The sequence below is a fragment of the Dasypus novemcinctus genome, chromosome X, assembly GCF_030445035.2.
Source record: "Dasypus novemcinctus isolate mDasNov1 chromosome X, mDasNov1.1.hap2, whole genome shotgun sequence".
In the NCBI taxonomy this organism is placed as follows: Eukaryota; Metazoa; Chordata; class Mammalia; order Cingulata; family Dasypodidae; genus Dasypus; species Dasypus novemcinctus.
In genome coordinates this window covers 186,833,015-186,854,562 of record NC_080704.1, presented here as the reverse complement: position 1 = coordinate 186,854,562, position 21,548 = coordinate 186,833,015, and the positions used below count along the sequence as shown (strand labels likewise).

At 36.4% G+C, this 21,548-nt stretch overlaps 1 protein-coding gene across 1 annotated transcript in view; it reads left to right on the top strand.

Annotated features, from left to right (window-relative positions):
- Positions 1–21,548, top strand: part of F8 (coagulation factor VIII) — a 382,001-nt gene that overhangs the window by 293,806 nt on the left and 66,647 nt on the right. The window contains exon 15 of the mRNA XM_058291449.2: positions 11,188–11,341. Within this exon, the coding sequence (XP_058147432.1) occupies positions 11,188–11,341 (154 nt within the window). The remainder of the gene's footprint in view (positions 1–11,187; positions 11,342–21,548) is intronic.

Below are 21,548 nucleotides of genomic sequence, written 5' to 3'. Positions count from 1 at the left end.
ACACTGGGATGGGAAATAAATAAATCTTTTTTAAAATACAATTAAAAAGTTAAAATAAATAAAATAGTAAAAAATGCAAAAACAAATGTATAGGATTCCTATTTGGAATGATGGAAATGTTTTGGTAATGGATGCTGGTGATGATAGCACAAAATTGTGAACAAAATTAACAGCACTGAAATACATTTGTATATGATTAAAAGAGGAAATGTTAGATTGTGTATATGGTAACAGAATATTTTTTTTAAATCCATGGAACTACACTACACAAACAGTCAACCCTAAGTTAAGCCATGGACTTCAGTTAAAAGGACAATTATAAAAATGTGTTATCTTCAATTGGAACAAATGTTCCAAACCAATGCAAGGTATTGATGGTGGGATGTTATATGGGAATCCTGTATTTTATGCGTGATTGTTCTGTAAACCCATAACTCCTCAAATAAAGAAAAAAATAAGGATCTCATTAGGCTGAAAGTAGAATAAAAGCAAACGTTTACTAGAGATGAAGAAGAAATTTTATAATAAAAAAATAGTGAATTCAACAGGAAGATACAACATTTCTAAATTTGCATGAATTTAATAATATAGTTCTGATATATGTAAAGCAATATTTGACAGAATTAAATAAATAGATCGATTCACAATTATATTTAGAGATAAATGATTTAAAGATCAAACCCAAACATTGATAAGGATATATAGTATTTGACCATGGTTAACCAACCACACCCAACAGCTGCATTTTAATGTTCTTTTTAAATACGCATGGACCATTTAACAAAGTAGACCATATGCTGTGCTATAAAACAAGTTTCAACAAATTTAAGATTGAAAATATAAAAAATGTGTTTACTAATAAATTAAACATTGAATAAATTAGATATTTAAATAAATTAGTTATTAACTAGATATTAAGGAACACAATTCTAAATAACCCATTGGTAATGAATAAATTACAATAGATACTAGGAAATATGTTGAATGGAAATGTAAATATGGCATATCAAAACTTGTGATATGTTGCTAGAGCAGTGTATATAGTGAAATTTATAGATTTAAATGCATGTGTTGAAAATCAATTATCTAAACTTTCAAGAAACTAAAAAATGAACAAATTGAACTCAAAACAAGTAGAAGAATGGAAATAATAAAGATTATAGTATAAATTGATTAAATAAAAAGTAGACAGACAATAAAGAAAAGTCAACAAAATAAAAAGTTAATTCTTTTAAAAAATTAATAAAATAGAAAATTCCCTAACAAGACTAATCAAGAAAAACAGAGAAAACACAAATTACCAATTTCAGGAATAAAAAAGGAACATCACTATATATCCTCCAGATATGATAAATATAAGATGATATTTCGAGTGCAACTTCATGCCAATACAATTTACATGTCTTGAAAACAAAACACAATTTACCGAAGCTGACAAAAGAAATATAAATTTGAGCAATCCTATATCTGTTAATGGAATGGATTCTGTACTTTAAAATATTTCCACAAAGAAAACATACCCAAATAGTTCAACTGGTGAGTTCTTCTAAATATTTAAGGAAGAAATGGTATCAATCCTTACACAATTTTTTTCAGAGAATAGAAAAAGGAGGAAAAGTTCCCAGCTATTTTTATGAAATTAGCATAACCATGATGCCATTATAAGACAAGGCCGTTATAAGAAAGTAAAACTGCTGTCTAATATTGGTCATAAACACAGGTGGAAAATACTTAAAACAATATTAGGGAAGTGGACGTGATAGAGCATTCGTCTACCATGTGGAGGGTCCAGGGTTCAATCCCCAGGGCCTCCTGACCCGTGTGATAAGCCGGCCCACGTGCAGTGCTGCCGCTCAAGGAGTGCCGTGCCACGCAGGGGCACCCAAATGTAGGGTGCCCCATGCGCAAGGAGTGCGCCCTGTAAGGAGAGCTGCCCTGCATGAAAAATAAAAGCACAGCCTGCCCAGGAGTGGCACCGCACACACGGAGAGCTGACGCAGCAAGATGACGCAACAAAAAAGACGCAGTTTCCCACTGACTACGGATAATGCAAGTGGACGCAGAAGAACACACAGCGAATGGACACAGAGTGCAGACAATGAGGGGGAAGAAGAGAGAAATAAATAAAATAAATAAATCTTTAAAAAAAGAAAACCAATATCAAATATCTTTAAACTTATTAAAAGGATAAATTTTCAGTTATCTAATGTTGATAACAAACCACCTCAAACTTAGTAGCATAAAACAAGAATTTTGTTATGCTCAAAGATACTGTGGGTCAGGACTTTGGAAATGGAACAACAGGAGTGGCTCCTTTCTGCTCCACAATGAGGCCTCATCTGGGAAGACTTATATCATGATATAGAATATAAGCCTCAAAGGATGGGAGCTGGAATCATCTGAGAGCTCTTTCATTCACATCACTTGTGTTGATGCTGGCATTGACTGGAATCTCAGCTTGAGCAATGGGCTAGAACACCCACACATGACTCCTGTGTGCAGCTGCTTGGGTTTACTTAGAACACTACGACTGGATTCCAAAAACACTACGACTGGATTCCAAAAGCAAAGAACAAGTCAGAAGCCTTTTGTGACCTTTTTTCACACTGCCTCATGAACTAGCCTCAGAAGTCACATAGTGTCACTTCTACAAGAGACAAAAACCCAACTATATTCAATGGGAGGATATGTGGACCCCTCTGATCTCTGAGAAGTGACAATGTCACATTTTAAGAAAATCAATGGGATGAGAGACATTGTTGCAGACTTTTGGGGAAGATATAATCTGTCCAATAATATTTCATGACCAGTGGGATTTATTCCAGGAATGCAAGGTTGTTGTTGTTGTTTTTGACTTCGTGTTTATTTTATTCTTTTTTTTTAACTGCAGGGTTGTTTTAATATTCAAATACTAATTAGTGTAATTCACCACGTTCACAGAATAAAGGAAAAATTCATAAGACCTTCTCAGTAAAAAAAGAATAAGCATTTGATAAAACTCAATATATATTAATGGTAAAAAAGAAATTCTCAGCAAGCTATAAATAAAAGGTAGCTCCCTTAATATGATAAAAGATACCTACAAAAAAAGCTACAGATAATATGATAAATGCTGGTGCAATATCAAAAGCTTTCCCTCTGAGTTTATAAAAAGACAAGGATGTCCACTTTCATCATTTCATTCAATTTGTACTGAAAGTTCTCACTATTAAGGTTAGAAAACAAAAGTGTAAGTCATAAGGATTGGAAAGGAAAAAATGTAATGTTTTTATTCACAGTTAGCATGACTCTGTACAGAGAAAATCTAAAAGAATCCTAATTCCTTAGAATTAAGTGAATTTAGTGACAGAAAACAAATCAATGATTACCAGGGCTGGGGTTAGGGGGGATGGAGGGGGAAATCGTGATAGGAGTACGGGAGTATACGGATAATGGGTAGATGGATATATGAAAATGGAAGGGATTGATTGCAAATAGGGATAAGGAAATTTTTTTGAGTGATAAAAATAGTCTATATGATGATTGTGGTGGTAATAATATAACTATATATAGTTTTCAGAATGCATTGAAAAGTACACTTAAAATTGGTGAGTTTTATTTAATGTAAATTATACCTCAATAAAACTGATTTAAAAATAAGAAAGTTTAGCAAAGTTGCTGGATACAGAATCAATATAAAAGACTCAACCGTATTTCTATATACTAGCAAAAATTAGAAAATGGTATTTCAAAAAAAGTCATGTACTATATCATCAAAAACTACCGAATTCTTAGGAATGCTAATGAAAGAGGTACACGAGCTATATACAGAAATAATACAACACATTTCTAAGAAATTAAAGAAGAGAAAAATAAATGGACAGATAGATATTCCAGGTTCATGGATTGGAAGATTCAGTATTATTGAGATGTTAATTATCCCCCAATCCATCTATAGATTCATTGCAATCCCAAACAAAATCCCATCAGGATTTTTTTTGTGGGCATCTAAAAGTGATTTGGAAAATGTATATGAATATTTGAAGGACTTAAAATAGATAAGGCATTCTTGAAGAAGGAATTACAAACTTCCTTCTTCTAAGATATCAAGACTTACCGTAACTTTGCAGTAACTAATAAAATGTGGTATTGATACAAGGACAGACTAATATGTCAGTGTAACAGAAAAGAAAGTCCAATAAATAATGCTTTCTATTAACATTAGTGTACAAATTGTGTTGAGTCCCTCCCTTCAGTTCTTTTAGGTATATATCTAGCAGTGGGATTGCTGAGTCGTATGATAATTCTGTTTGTTTTCCACAGTAGCTGCGCCATTTTATTCCCACCAGCAATGTAGGAAGATTGCAATTTCTCCACATTCTCATAACCACTTGTTTTCTGAGTAATGACAAAGAGACACTGAAGTGCAGGGGAGGGAAATAGTATTTTCAATAAATGATGTTGGAGCAACTGTATATATGTATTTAAACAATAAACTGTGACCCCTATCCTCCCACATACAGAAAACGTAATTTTTTAAATGTGAAAAGTAACACCATAAAACTCTCTAAAAGAAAATAAATTTTTAAAATCTCTGAAGATTTTTAAAATAGGACACAAAAAATACTAATTATAAGAGAAATGATTGATAAACTGGATCTCATTAAAATTAATAAGTTCTAGTTATCAAAGATGATATTGAGAGTGTAAAAGGGAAGCCACAGACTGGAGAAGATAGCTGCAATACATACATATGACAAAGGACTCATATCCAGAATATATAAAGAACATCTGCAATTCAAAAATAAAAAGATGAACGAAAAACTTAAACACTTTACCAAAGAGGATATCCAAATGACCAATAAGTATTTGAAGGCAGACTCAACATCACTAGTCATCAGGGAAATGCAGATTGAAACCAAAATGAGATACCACTATATACTCACCAAAATGGTTAAAACTTTAAAAGACAACATATTACATGTTGGCAAGGATGTAGAGCAACTGAAATTCTCATACATTGATGCTGGGAGCAAAAATAATTGATTCAATCATTTTGGAAAACAGTTTGGCAGCTCCATATATGCCCATCAATTCCACTCCTTGGTATATATCCGAGAAATGAGTGAATATGTCCACCAAAAGACTTAAACAAAAATCTTATTAGCAGCTTTATTCATAATAGCAAAACCTGGAAACAATCCAAACTTCTCAGTTAAAGAATAGGTAAATAATTTGCAGTATATACTGCAATGGTATACTACATAGAAATACAAGAGAATAAACTGTTGATACAGAAACAGATATAATGTTAACTGGAAGAATCCATATTGAACAATTCATTTATATGATGTTTAAGAACAGACAACTTACATCTATGGTAGAAGATGGGAAAGTAGTGATTATCCCAGGATGGTTAGTAATTGAAGTGAAAGGGGCACATGAATGCTTTCTAGGGTGCTAGAAATGTTCTATATCTCGATCCGGGTGGTGGTTAGTTACAAGGATGTATACACATGTAAATATTCATTGAGTTGTACACTTAAGATTTGTGCACTTAATTCTATCTAGCTATACCTCAAATGAAAAGTTTATTAAAAACCTGATGTAGCTCAATTGCTAGAAATAATGAGTTATTTTGTAATGATAAACATTTCCTTGCACTGGGAAATTATTATAAAACTAAATTTATATGCTCCAATAATATAGGTTCAAAATCTACAAACCAGAATTTCATATAACTCTAGGGAGAAACAGATAAAACCAAAATTTGAGTGGAAGATTTTAAGATATCTTTTTCAGCAACCAATTAACAAAGCAGACAAATATAAGTAAGGATATAGATTTTAAAACTCCATTAGCAAACTTGATCTAATGGACAGATACAGAACACTGCACCCAACAATGAATAGGCATTATTTTTAGCATATTCTAAAATACAGAAGATTTACCAAAATTGATTATAAATAGGAACAATGAAGCAAACCTCGAAAAATTACAATATGACTAAAGTAATAGTGTATTCTCTGACAACAATAATAACAAGGCTAGAAATACATTTCTTCTTTTTTTTCATTTTTAGTTTTTTTTTCCTTTCAAAGAAGCTTTAGATTACATAATGTTACATCAAAAATATAGGGGATTCCCACGCCCTGCCCCTCCCACACTTTCCCACATTGACAACATCTTTCATTAGTGTGGTATATTTGTTACAATTGATGAACACATATTGAAGCATTGCTACTAACCATGGACTATAATTTACATTACAGCTTATGCTTTGCTCCACAAAATTTTATAGGCTTTGACAAAATGTCTAATGGCCTGTATTCATCATTTCAATGTCATGCAGGACAATTCCAATGTCCCAAAAATGCCCCCAATGTACACCTAGTTTTCCCTCTCCCTCCCTTCAGAACCTCTAGTGGTCACAGCCTTTATATCAATGATACAAGTTCTTCCTTGCTAGAATAATAGTAAGTCTATAATAGAATAATAGAATAATAATAAGTCTACTTTAGTCCATTGTTCATTCCCCAATAGTAAGGATTTTAGGATGGTGATGCCCACTCTGTTTCTGATTGAGAGAAGGCTTAGATCCCATGAGGCAGATGGATGGATCTGTATTGCTTGCAGTTGTAGATACTGTCTTTTAGGATGGGCATTGTCCATCATCATCCTTTTATTAGTGTCCTGGGTGAGTCCAGTGAACTGAAGAGTAGGTATTGCAATTCTGCTGAGATTCAAGGCTCAACCCACATATGAACAGACCAAAGATTTAAGTCTCTGGGGCATACTGTTAACAAGTATAGTGCTAATTAATTATAGGTTCAAATAAAGAGGGTAGAAGAGCCATGTGTGGGGAAATTATGAGTCTAACTTTGTTACAGAGGGGAGCATATACTCCAAAGTAAGGCCCACTGACAGGGTGCCAAATTCCCGAGATTGTCTGCCTGCTTATAGTCTAGATGTCTCCAGAGCCCTCGGGAGCCCTGTTTGAGGCACTGTTTATTTTGGCAGTCAATGAGAGCCTGCTGAAACTTGCATAAGTGTAACCTCTGGAATGACCTCCCTACTCGTTTTGAAATCTCTTAGCCATAAAAACTCATTTGTATTTAATATTTCCCCTTTTGTTCAAGGTCTTTTTCCAGATGTATTGCTAGTTGGTGCTTGGTAATAATCCCTTAATGCCAGGGAGGTTCATCCCTGGGCATCATGTCCCACACTGGGGGAGGGTGGGGGAGGTAGTGCATTTATATGCTGAGTTTGGCTTAGAGAAAGGGTACATTTGAGCATCAAGGAAGCTTTAAGGAGGTAACTCCTAGGCAATATATAATACTAGGCTAAGTTTCAATTTCACAAGAATAGGTTCATGAGTACAATCATCAACATCAAGGCCCTGGCACAATGGACTGTCCTCCTTTGCTAAAACTGTCCATATACGTGGGCAGTCTTGCTGTTCTATTGGAAAATGTAGCAGGGCTTCCCAGGATGGGAATTCAATATTGTTTTGGTGATTGTTTGGGTCCCAACCCACCAAGACAACACCCCATGAACACTTGAACATGTTCATATGACATAAAGGTGTGTCCCAGGTGCACCCCTCTGCACTAATAACCCCATCACTGACATCCTGCACCAGTGATCCTCCCCTGCCACAGTGTGACACTTTTGAGATCCAAAACCTCCCAAAAAACAAAGCCAAAGAAATAACCAAAGAAAATAATAAAAATAAAAAATAAAATAAATGAAATTTTTTTATTCATTATGTCTTTCATCACTGTTAAGATCTGTTCTCTTTTATGTACAGTGACAATTTCTTCCATATGTTCTCCAGTGTCTTCTGTAACCTAGAGCTTCTTTGAAAATAAAATGAAAAAAATAGAAACATATTTTTCAAAAAGGATAATATACCATGACCAAGTCTGTTTTATCCCTGAATTGCAATGTTGGTTAAATATTTTTTAAAAAACAAATATAATTCACCACATTTACAGAAAATATATACTTCTCTCATTGCACACAAAAAAGTGGTCGATTAAAATTCAGCATCCATTTATAATTTTTAAACTTGTAGCAAATTAGAAAGAAAGGAATTCCCTTATCCTGAGAAAGGGTGTCTACAAAAACCTACAGAAAGCATCATATTTAATGCTGACCCAATTGAAAGCTTTCCTTTGGGAGATCAGTAACAAGATAAGCGTACTCTTTCTCACCACTTCTATTCAATACTGTTCTGGACGTCCTAACCAACAATGAAATTTAATTACAAAATCGAATGCAAAATTCAATTGTATATCTATATACCAGCAGGAGGCAGAGAGAAAATGAAATTAAAAGAACATTCCATTTACGATGGAATAAATAGTAACTTCTCTAAAAATAAGAATAGCAAAAAATTTGCAAGTTCCCTTTAAAAACATAGAATGGAAATTTACTGAGAGACTTAAAAAACCTAAATAAATGGTAAGATGTGCCATATTCATGGATTGGAAAACTCAATATTATAAAGATGTAAATTATCCCCAATCTGATGTATAAATAAACTGCAACTCAAATGAAAATCCTGTCTTTTCATTTGTAGACCTCAACAAGCTGATTCTGAATATGAAAATGAAAATGGTCAACAATAGTCAAGACCTTCTTGAAAAAGAATGAAGTGGCAGGAATTGCTGTATAACACATTGATACTCATTTTAAATCCATAGTAATGAAGACAAGGTAGTAACTGACACAGAAGTAACCAAATAGGTCATTGAAATAATATAAAGCCCCAAACTAGACACTTGATTTATGACAAGGGTGTCTAAAAAGAGAAGTATGCAATAAAAAGTGCTGGGAAATTTTAGTATCAATATGGAAAAAAAACATTATATTGGATCCCTACCTCACAACACACACAAAAATCTGCTCTTATTGAGTTACAGGTCAAAATGTCAAAGACAAAATCATAAGCCCTTAAAAAGAAAAATAGAGAATTGACATCAAGATACAAAAAACACTAGCCATGAAGGATTTTTGACAAATTTGACATTAAAATTATGGACTTACATTCTTCAAAAGATAACATAAAGAGAATGATAATATTAGCCATTGAATATAGAAGATATTTGATGCACACATGGCCAATAAGGGATTCATATCAAATCTATTTAGAGTAATCTTTTGAATAAATAAGAAAAAAGAAGATAATCCAATAGAGGAATTGGCAAAATACTTGAATAAGCACTCCACAAAAGAAAAAATCCAAATGACTACTATTCACAATAAAATATTCTAAACTTCACTGTTAATCAGAGAAACACAAATGAAAACCACAGATACTAATATGCAACCACCAGAATGGCAAAAATTGTAAAAATACTGTCGATACTGTGCTGGAGAGGATGTGGAGCAAATGAAATTCTCATACATTATTGATGAGAATGAAAAATGATGCAGCCACTTGGGAAAACCAAAGCTGAAAATAAGCATACCCAGCAATTCCACTTCTAGATACAAGCCTAACAGAAATGCATATATATGTTTACTGAAAGACATGTAAAAAAGGTTTGTAGCAGGACTATTTATAAACACCAAAAACTAAAAATAACATAAATGTCTATGATTGTTGTATATTCACACAATGAAATATTAAACAGCAATGGGAATGAACAAACTGTATAGCTACACACAACTATAATGCTGAGTGAAAGAAGCAAGGAACAAAAGATTATATACAATGTGGTCCCAATTGCATACTTCAAAATCAGGCTAAACTAAAGCTGTATTATTTAGGAATGTATACAGAAGTGGTAAAATCATTAAGAAAAGCATAGAAATGAATATAAAAGTCTGGATGGTTTAGGAAGGAAGGAGAGTGTGTAATTGGAAAGGGAAATATAGTAAATCTTCAGGGTTGCTAGAAATATTCTTGATCTGGGTGGTGGTTGCAATTTTGTGCCAAAATTCATTTCTGTTTTGTGCACTTTATTCTATATGTTATATTTCAAAATTTTAAAAGTTTAAAGAAATTAAAATTGCAATGATTGAATCCTGGGGTTCTCCTATATTTAGACTATATTTATTAGCTGTAATTTCATTCAACATACAATAAATATTTTTGAGTGCCTATTTATGTGCCAGGCACTGTTCCACGTGCTGGAAATAAAGCAGTGGACAAATCAGACGAAACCCCTTGCTTTCATGAACCTTACATACTAGAAAAGCAGGGAGAGTGTATTCAAGGAGGATTGAGTGGTTAACTTATGTAGAATGCTGCTTAGATATTGATTAAGATAAGGACAAAAAATGACTGTTGGCTTTGATACAACACTCACATGACTTGGACATCATCTAAATATGGATGATCTTCATCTAGACCTCTTTTGTGAACTGTAAACCTCTGTTTATTTGCCAATTTAATTAACATAGATGCCCATTGTATTACTCAGCTAAAGGGGTGCTTATGCAAAATACCAGAAATTGGTTGGTATTTATAAAGGGTATTTATTTGGGGTAGGAGTTTACAGATACCAGGCCATAAAACATAAATTACTTCCTTCAACAAAATCTATTTTCACGTGTTGGAACAAGATGGCTGCCAATGTCTGTGAGGGTTCAGGCTTCCTAGGTTCCATCCTTCCAGGGTCTTGCTTCTCTTTCCTCTGTGAGCTTACTTCCTGGGGCTCCAGCTTAAGGCTTCAGCATCAAACTCCAACATCAAAACTCCAACATCAAAAACCCTTAACTCTGTCCTTTGCCATGTCTTTTATCTGTGAGTCTCCACCCACCAAGGATCACGGACTCAATGCCCTACTGGCACAAGAGGTTTACATAATTACTTAATCAAGTAAACCTATGAATCCAATATAATCTAATATGCCCAGAGGAAAAGATCAGTTTACAAACATAATCCAATATTTCTTTTTGGAATTCATCAATAATATCAAACTGCTACACCCATATATCCAAAACTGTATATGCCAAACTTACTCTTCCTCTAGGGTCCCCCATCTCAGTGAATTGCATCACCATTTATCCATTTGCCAAGGCAGAATCCTGGAAGTTATCTTTGATTCCTCTTTCTCACTTTCCTACCCCATTACACTTCCAATCCATCATTATTTCTACTAAATGTATCTCAGATCCAGGGAAGGCAAGGATGTAAGGCATTTTTACCCACTCCATCCATCATGATACTATTTTTTCTCTGCTTTTTTTCTCTAGGGCTCAGAGTGACAGTGGCCCTCAGTTCAAAAAGGTGGTTTTCCAGGAATTTACTGATGGCTCCTTTACTCAGCCCTTATACCGTGGAGAACTGAATGAACACTTGGGACTCTTGGGGCCATATATAAGAGCAGAAGTCGAAGATAATATCATGGTGAGTTGGGATCAATGAACCTACAAGAAAATTAATCCTACATATTTATTTTATTACTAATTATAAAAATAATGTACTCTCACTTTTGATAATTTCAAAGTATCAAAAGTAATGGACTGGGAGAGAGTATAAACTACTATGTAAACTATGATCCATGCTGTGTAGCAATGCTCCAAAATATATTAATCAAATGCAATGAATGTGCCACATTGATGAAAGAGGTTGTCGATGTGGGAGGAGTGGAGGGGGGAGAGGGGGTATATGGGAACCTCTTATATTTTTTAATGTAACATTTTTGTGATCTATATATCTTTAATGGCGGCGGACTTGGCCCAGTGGTTAGGGCGTCCGTCTGCCACATGGGAGGTCTGAGGTTCAAACCCTGGGCCTCCTTGACCCGTGTGGAGCTGGCCCATGTGCAGTGCTGATGCGCGCAAGGAGTGCCCTGCCATGCAGGGGTGTCCCCCGCGTAGGGGAGCCCCACACGCAAGGAATGCACCCCATAAGGAGAGTGGCCCAGCGCGAAAGAAAGTGCAGCCTGCCCAGGAATGGTGCCGCACACACGGAGAACTGACACAACAAGATGATGCAACAAAAAGAAACACAGATTCCCATGCTGCTGACAACAGAAGCGGACAAATAAGACACAGCAAATAGACACAGAGAACAGACAACCGGGGTGGGGGGGGGGGAGGAAGAGAAATAAATAAATAAATAAATCTTTTAAAAATTTTTAAAATAATATAATAAAAAAATAATCCCATCATTATCATTTTGGTGCATTTTCTTGTCTTTTTTCTGTTTTCTTTTTATGTATTCAAAATTATACCATGTTTAATTGTACTACTTCTGGTTTGACAAAATATTATGTCATAAACATTTGTCATTAAAAATACTTCCCAAGTTGATTTGAATCTCTGGACTGATAATGTGATAGCCAGGTCCTGAGCCTCAACAGACTCCAGCACCTACAATCTGATCTATTGGACTTACCACACTCAGCTAAGATGGAGTTGAAGAAGGACAATCACCACACCATGGAGCCTAGAGTGATTACAACTGAAAATGGGAGGATGGCAGCCAGCATCCATGTGGAATCTGAGCCTCCTCTTGACATAGAGGTGCAATGGACACAACCAATCCAATGTCCACATAGAAGAGGTGGCATTGGATTGGGAAAAGTGGACATGGTGGACGATGGGTATGGGGAAGGGCAGGAAGAGATGAGAGGTGGGGGCGTATTTGGGACGTGGAGCTGCCCTGGATGGCGCCTCGGGGGTAATCACCGGACATCGTGGATCCTCACAGGGCCCACTGGATGGAATAGAGGAGAGTATGGGCCATGATGTGGACCATTGTCTATGAGGTGCAGAGGTGCCCAAAGATGTACTTACCAAATCCAATGGATGTGTCATGATGATGGGAACGAGTGTTGTTGGGGGGGGAGAGGGGGGGGTGGGGGGGTGGGGTTGAATGGGACCTCACATATATATATATTTTTTTTAATTTTTTTATTTTTTATTGACTTTGTAATATATATATTTTTAATGTAATATTATTACAAAGTCAATAAAAAATAAATAAATAAATAAATAAATAAAATACTTCCCAAGTAAGTATTTTAAATAACTGCAAAATAGTCTATTATATGAATTTATGGAGCTACATTTACTTAACCATTTATCTCTAATAACTTTTTAAATAGTTTCCTTTTTTTCACTATATAAAATCCTGCAATCATAACCCTTTCCCTAGGATAAAATTCTATAAGTGCAATGTGCATGAACATTTTTTAAACTTTCACTTATGAATTACTTATTCATGTCATTTGAGCATTTGTCTTTTTTGGAAGAAGTGCTTTTCTTATTGATTTATATTAATGTATATATTATATATATTCATCATTGATTATTTTAGTGAAAACTGTTTTTCTAAAATTTAAGCCTCCTAATTTTCTTTTCTCTCCCCTTTACCGCCCCCCACCCCGGTTGTCTGTTCTCTGTGTCTATTTGCTGTGTCTTCTTTGTCCGCTTCTGTTGTCAGCAGCATGGGGATCTGTGTTTCTTTTTGTTGCATCATCTTGTTGTGTCAGTTCTCCGTGTGTGCGGCACCATTCCTGGGCAGGCTGCACTTTCTTTTCATGCTGGGCGGCTCTCCTTACAGGGCGCACTCCTTGCACATGGGGCTCCCCTACGCGGGGACACCCCTGCATGGCACGGCACTCCTTGCACGCTCATCAGCACTGCGCATGGGCCAGCTCCACACGGATCAAGGAGGCCCGGGTTTGAACCACAGACCTCCCGTGTGGTAGATGGACACCCTAACCACTGGGCCAAGTCTGCCGCCCCTAATTTTTTTTAAAGATTTATTTATTTTATTTCACTCCCCTTCCCCCCCCGTCACCACCTGTTGTCTGCTCTCTGTGTCCTTTTCCTGTGTGTTCTTCTGTGTCCACTTGTATTCTTGTCAGTGGCACCAGGAATCTGTGTCTCTCTTTCTTGCGTCATCTTGCTGCATCAGCTCGCCGTGTATGCAGCGCCACTCCTGGGCAGGCTGCGCTTTTTTCATGCAGTGCAGCTCTCCTTGCAGGGTGAACTCCTTGTGCGTGGGGTTCCCCTACATGAGGGACACCCTGCGTAGCACGACACTCCTTGTGTGCATCAGCACTGTGCGTGGGCCAGCTCACCGCACGGGTCAGGAGGCCCTGGGTTTGAACCTTGGACCTCCCATGTGGTAGGCAGTTGCACTATCAGTTGAGCCAAATCCACTTCCCCTCCTAATTTTATATATGTTGGTTTTTAAATAAATAAGGTTTGAATGTTTAAGTAGTAACACATAAAGCTTTCCTTTATATCTCTTACATTGATTTTGTATTTATAAAAATCCTTCCTGTTCAGAGATTTTTAAAATCACCTATACTTGCTGCAACTTTCTTTTGACAATTTCATTTTTTCCTTTATCAAAAAAGTTGTGGGTTTATAGAACAATCATACATAAAATACAAGATTCCTACATATCACTCTATTATTAAAATCTTGCATTAGTGTGGAACATTTGTTACAACTGTTTACAGCACATATTTTATAATTGCACTATTAACTATAGTCCATGATTTTACTTAGGAGTCACTGTTTGTGTAGTGCAGATCCATGGATATTTTAAAAATTTTTATTCTGTTACCATATATTCAACCTAAGATTTCCCCCCTTTAATCAAGTTAGATATATATTTCACTGGTATAATTATGTACACAGTTGTTCCACTACCATCACTACCACCCATTACCAAAACATTTCCATCATTCCAAATTTGAACCCTGTACATTTTACGTGTCAACCTTGTATCCCACCACAATGCTGAACTCATTTATTAGCTGTAGTAGATTGTTGACCCTTCAGAACTTTCTAAATATAGGTCATGTCATCTGCAAAATAGTGAAAGTTCTCCTTCCTTTCCAATTTAGCTGCCTTTTTAAAATTTTTATTTTATTTTATTTTAGCTTGCTTGCTGTCTGCTCTCTCTGTCCATTCGCTGCACATTCTTCTGTGTCTACTTTTCTCCCTTTGTTGCATCATCTTGCTGCACCAGCTCTCTGTGGGCGCAGGCTGTCAACTCTCTGCATGTTCAGGCTCTCAGCTCTCCACAGGCACAGGCCAGCTTCCCTTCACAAGGAGGCCCTGGGACATGAACCCAGGGCCTCCCATGTGCTAGGCGGGAGCCCAATTGATTGAGCCACAGCCGCTTCCCCAATTGCCTTTTCTTTTTCTTGCCTAACTGCTCTAGCTAGAACAGTGGTGACAGTATCCTTGTCTTGTTCCAGATCTTCGAAGAAAAGCTTTCAGTCTTTCACCATTGGGTACGATATTAGCTGTGGGTTTTTCATACCTCCCTTTAATCATATTGAGGAAGTTTCTTTGTATTCCTAACTTTTGAAATGTTTTTATCAAAAAGGATGCTGCATGCTGGATTTTGTCAAATGCCTTTCTGCATCAGTGAAGTTAATCATGTGGTCTTTCTCCTTCAGTGTGTTAATGTGGTGTATTACATTGTTTTTTTGTGTGTGTTGAACCATCTTTGCATAGCTTGGGAAAAAAACACTTGATCATGTCACATAAAATTTTTAATGCCTCGTTGGATTCGATTTGCAAATATTTTGTTGAGAATTTTGGTCTACGTTTATTAGAGAAAATGGTATGTAATTTTCTTTACTGTATTATCTCTATCTGGCTTTGGTATTAGGGTAATGTTGGGTTCATAGAATGAGTTTGGTAATGTTCCCTCCTCTTCAATTTTTTGGAAGAGTTTTAGCAAGATTGGTATTAATTCTTCTTTGAATGACTGGTAGAATTCAACTGTGAGGCCATCTGGTCCTGGGCTTTTCTTTCTTCTAAGATTTATGGTAATGGATTCAATCTCTTTACTTGAAATTAGTCTGTTAAGGACTTCTGTAGGTTGTTCATGTGTTTCTAAGAAATTGTCCATTTCATCTAAGTTGTCTAATTTTTTGGCATAGAATTGTTCACAGTGTCCTTTTATGATCCTTTCGTTTCTGTGGGGTCAGTAGTAATGACCCTCCTCTTATTTCTGATTTCACTTATTTGTATCTTCTCTCTTCTTTCTTTGTCATTGAAGATAAGGGTTTGTCAATTTTATTAATCTTCTCAATGAACGAACTTTTGGTTTTATTGATTCTCTAATTATTTCTTTGTTCTCAATTTCACGTATTTCTGATCAAATTTTTGTTATTTCTTTCATTCTGTTTGCTTTGGGATTGGTTGGTTGTTCTTTTTCTAGTTCCTCCAGGTGTGTATTTAGACAATTGATTTTAGCTCATTCTTCATTTTTAATGTAGATGTTTAGGGCTATACATTTCCCTCTCAGGACTGCCTTCACTTATCTCATAAGTTTTCCTATATTATCTTTTCCTTTTCATTTGTCTCAAGATATTTAATGATTTCCTTGCATTTTCTTCTTTACCCACTGTTTAAGATTGTGTCATTTAACTTCCATGTATTTGTGGATGTTTCAGTTCTCCACATGTTAATGGTTTCCAACTTCATCCCATTATGGTCAGAGAAGATGCTTTGAATATTTCAATCTTTTTAAATTTATTAAGACCTGTTTTGTGACCCCACCTGTCACCTAATCTGGGGAATGATCCACGTGCACGTGAGAAGAATGTATATCCTGCTGTTTTGGGGTGCAATGTTCTGAATTTATCTGTTAGGTTTAGTTCATTTATCATGTTATTCAGATTTTCTCTTTCTTTCTTGATCTTCTGTCTAGATGCCTATCTCTTGATGAGAGTTGTGTATTGAAGTCCCCAACTATTATTGTAGAGGTGTCCATTTATCCCTCCAGTTTTGCCAGCATTTGTCTTATGTATTTTGGGTTACTCTGGTTAGGTGCATAAATATTTATGGTTGTTATGTCTTTCTGGTGGATTGCCCCTTTTATTGATATATAGTGTCCTTCTTTGTCTCTTATAACAGATTTTGACTGAAAGTCTATTTTGTCCAATATTACTATAGCTACTCCAGCTCTTTTCTGGTTACTCTTTGCATGGAATATCTTTACCCATATTTTCCCTTTTGACCTACTTGTGTCCTTGGGTCAAAGGTGAGTCTCTTGTAGACAGCATATAGATGGATCATACTTTTTTTTATCCATTCTGCCAATCTGTGTCTTTTGATTGGAGAGCTTAATCCATTAATATTCAGTATTATTACTGTAAGGCAGTACTTATTTCAGTCATTTTGTCTTTGGCTTTTATATGTCATATCATTTCTCTTTTTTATCTCTTTTCCTTAATGCAATCTCCTTTTCTATATAGTTGATCTTTTGTGATGTATCTGACTGATCCTTTTCTCATTAATATTTCTGTGTATATTTTAAATACTTTCTTTGTGATTACCCTGGGGTTTATATTACACAATCTACATTTATAACTTACTAATTTGAAAGGATACTAACTTAGCTTCAATACCATACACATTTTCTGCTCCAATACACCTGTTTCCCTACTTTATATTGCTTTTGTCCCACTTTACTACTTTATATTTTGCATCTCCATTATCAGAAAATATGCCTTTTCTTGTTCAATTGTATTCTGACTCTTATAGAAATTAAAAAGTAGAGTTGTTTATTGAGGATACAGTACTGTTGGGTTTTGCATTTACACTTTTAGTCACCCTTACTGAAGATCTTCATTTCTTCACAGTACTCCAAGCCACTGTCTCCTGTCTTTTGTAATCAACCTGCAGAACTCCCTTTACATTCTTATAGAACAGGTCTTTTATTGATGAACTCTCTCAGTTTCTGTTTTTTTGTGAATATTTTAAGCTCTCCCTCATTTTTAAATACAGTTTTGCTAGATAAAAAAATTGGAGGCTGGCAGCTTTTCTCTTTCAGTACCTTAAATATATCATATCATTGCCTCCTTAGCTCCATGGTTTCTGATGAAAAATCAGCACCTAGTTTTATGGAAGATCCCTTGTTTATGATGAATCACTTTTCTCTGGCTGCTTTCAGAACTCTCTCTTTATCTTGGGAATTTGACATTCTGATCAGTATGTTCCTGGAGTAGGTTTTTTAGGATTTATTATGTTTGGAGTACATTGTACTTTCAACATGGATATTTATGTCTTTCATATGAGCTGGGAAATTTATTTCTTCAAATATTCTTTCTGCCCCTTTTCCCATCTTTTCTCCTTCTGGGACACCCATGACATATGTTTGCATAATGTGTGCTGTCACTCAGATCCCTGAGACACTTCTCATTTTTTTCTATTCTTTTCCCTATCAGTTCTTCTGACTATGATTTCAATGTTCTGTCTTCTGGTTCACTGATTCTTTCTTCTATCTATATTTTTAAATATCTACCATTGTGCCTTTCATCCCCTTAATTTCTGGGTTTTTTTTTTATAATTTCAAAGTCTTCTTTAGGCTCACATGTTATGTTCTTCATATCCTTTATCTCTTTATCTGCATTTTTTCTCTCTTTGAATTGATTTAGAAGATTTGTTGGAACTTCTTCAATTAGTTCTTCCAAATTCTGAGTCTCCTCTGAAGTTTTAACTTCTTCCCTTTACTGAGCCATATCATCCCAGTTATTAGTATGGCTTGTAATTTTTTGCTGATATCTAGACCTCTGATTATCTTGATGAATTGTCTCTGAAGGTCCATTTCTACCTCTTGTATAGGGTTTTATTGTTGACTCACTTTGTATTAAGGCTCTTCTTTGATGCTTGGTCCACCTTATTCTAGGCATTTAGAATAGCCCATGTTCAACTTATCAGATTTTCTCAGCTCTTCTTCATCTGTTTCTTGCTGTGGATATGCAGTACAGTTTTAAAGATTGTACTTTTTTTCCTTTTTTATAAATCTTACAGTATAATCACATAGTTGTGTATTCATCACCTCAAAGATTGCAATTTTTGTGCAGTTGTTTCACCTACAGGAGAAAGCTTCCTTTCCTCTGTTCCTTCTATGGGAATCTTGATCTGTTCTGTTCGTTTTTGTGCAGAAGTTTCTCCCTAGATCCAATGATTTGTCTAAATTCTCCCCTTCACTCAGTACCCTGTTTTCCTTATACTTTTCAGTTGTGGGACCTTCCTGTCTTAAGGCAATTCACTTTATCCTCTGTGAGATTTTTCTGCCTCTGGGTTCTTCCTCATTAGGGTATCCCATCCAAGGGCACCAAATGTAGTCAATCCATAAAGATGGGTCATTCCAGAAAAGTCTGTTTTGATTTTAAGTGGTCCAGTCAACAGAAACTGGAATAAGCAATTGGAACCATTGCCAACCTTTTTACCATATCTCTTTTTTTTACCCCTGGAGCACCTTTTGTAGGCTGCAGTTCTCAGTGGTTTGTGTTCCACTCTGGGTCTCTGCAGACTTGGATCCCTGTGCCTGGATATGTGTGGGATTCTAATTTGCTGATGTGATTGTCTCTATTGTTGGTGTCCCCAGTGGATCTGGGCTGCTGCTTCTGAACAATTTACAAGCTGAACAGAACTGAGTGAGGGGGAGGGAAGTGGACTGTCAGGTCCAGGACAAAAATTTCCTACCTGATATTTTTCTTCAATTTAGTGTTTGTAGAGTCCTTATCCAGTATATTCCATCCTCCAGAGTTCTATGTGAGTGGGATTTGTCCTTTTATTGGCTGTATCTCTGGGGAGGTTGTATTCCAGGAGATGTCTTATGTCACATATTGATGACATCACTGAGTAAAAGCTATTTTGATGCATTGTGTGAATCAAACACCTATATCCTGGGAAGCAGATGTGGCTCAAGCAATTGGACTCCTATCTAACATATAGGTGGTCCAGGGTTCAATGCCCACAGCCTCCTGGTAAAGGCAAGCTGATATGTGTGGCAAGCTGGCCTACGTGGAGTGCTGGCACAGCAAGATGATGCAACCAAAAGAGACACAGAGGAGAGATAATAAGAGATGCAGCAGATCAGGGAGCAGAAGTGGCACAAGAGAAAGATCACTTCTCTCCCACTCCAGAAGGTCCCAGGATCAGTTCACAGAGCTATCTAATGAGAATGCAAGGAGACAGAGAAGAACAAATAGTGAATGGACACAGAGAGCAGACAATGGAAGGAGGGGGGAGAAATAAATAAATAAATAAATATTTTTAAAAACTATATCCTTTTATTGTTTCTAAAAATAGCCATCCATTGTTCCACTTGATTGTTAATATTAAGGATATAGAAGGATTAAAAATTATGGGATTGTGAGTGAATTTTTTTCTGACTTGAATTTTATTATAATTTCCATACTTTCTATGAAAATAACTTTTAATATGTGAAAATTGAGTCTTTTTTAAAAGATCATACGCATTCATCCTGGAATTTTTCATGAAAAACATAGAGTCAGGTAGCAACCTCTCGGGTTGTTGTCTCTTAAAATCCCTGTCAGGAAGCAGACTTGGCCCCATGGTTTGGGTGTCCACCTACCACATGGGAGGTCCAAGGTTCAAACCCCGGGCCTCCTTGACCCGTGTGGAGCTGGCCTATGTGCAGTGCTGATGCGCGCAAGGAGTGCTGTGCTACGCAGGGGTGTCCCCATGTAGGGGAGCCCCACGCGCAAGAAGTGCACCCCATAAGGAGAGCCGCCCAGCACGAAAGAAAGTTCAGCCTGCCAAGGAATGGCGCCACACACACACAGAGCTGACACGACAAGATGACGCTACAAAAAGAAACACAGGTTCCTGTGCTGCTGACAAAAACAGAAGCAGACAAAGAAGAACACACAGCAAATAGACACAGAGAACAGACAACTGGGAGGGGGGGAGGGGAGAGAAATAAAGAATAATAAAAATAAAAATAGCTTTAAAATAAAATAAAATAAATAAAATCCTTGTGGAGAGAAGCGGATGTGGCTCAACTGACTGAGCATCCACCTACCATATAGGAAGTCCAGGATTCAAACCCAGGGCCTCCTGACCCATGTGGTGAGCTGGCCCATGCACAGTGCTGCCACGCATAAGAAGTGCCATGCCATGCAGGGTTGTCCTCCAAGTAAAGGAGCCTCACATGCAAGGAGTGTGCCCCGCAAGGAGAGCCGCCCCACACAACAAAAGCACAGCCTGCCCAGGAGTGGTGCTGCACACATGGAGAGCTGATGCAGCAAGATGATGCAACAAAAAAAGAGACACAGATTCCTGGTGCCACCAAGAATGCAAGTGACACAAAAGAACACATAGTGAATGAACACAAGAGAGCAGACAATAGGGGGAGGGTGGGGATAGAAATAAATAAAATAAATCTTTTAAAAAAATCCCTGTGGAAATATTTTTCCCTTTGATTTTTGAACTGATTTTAAGTATATAAAATTTTTCTCCTTTGCAACTTTGAGTTCACTCATTAAATGTTTTAGAATTCTAAAATTCCTGTTTCCTCTATAGGTCTTTACCTATAGGTTCTAACAACATTCATCCTCTATACTACTTTTGGGTATTAAAAACCTGGATAAAGCCCAAACGATGGCTATTCCCATTAAGGATATAGGCCCTAAATTAAAGGTTTTTTTTAAAAGATTCATTTATTTATTTATTTTTCTCCCCTCCCCCCCACCCCGGGTGTCTGTTCTCTGTGTCTATTTGCTGCGTCTTCTTTGTCCGCTTCTGTTGTTGTCAGTGGCACGGGGATCTGTGTTTCTTTTTGTTGCACCATCTTGTTGTGTCAGCTATCTGTGTGT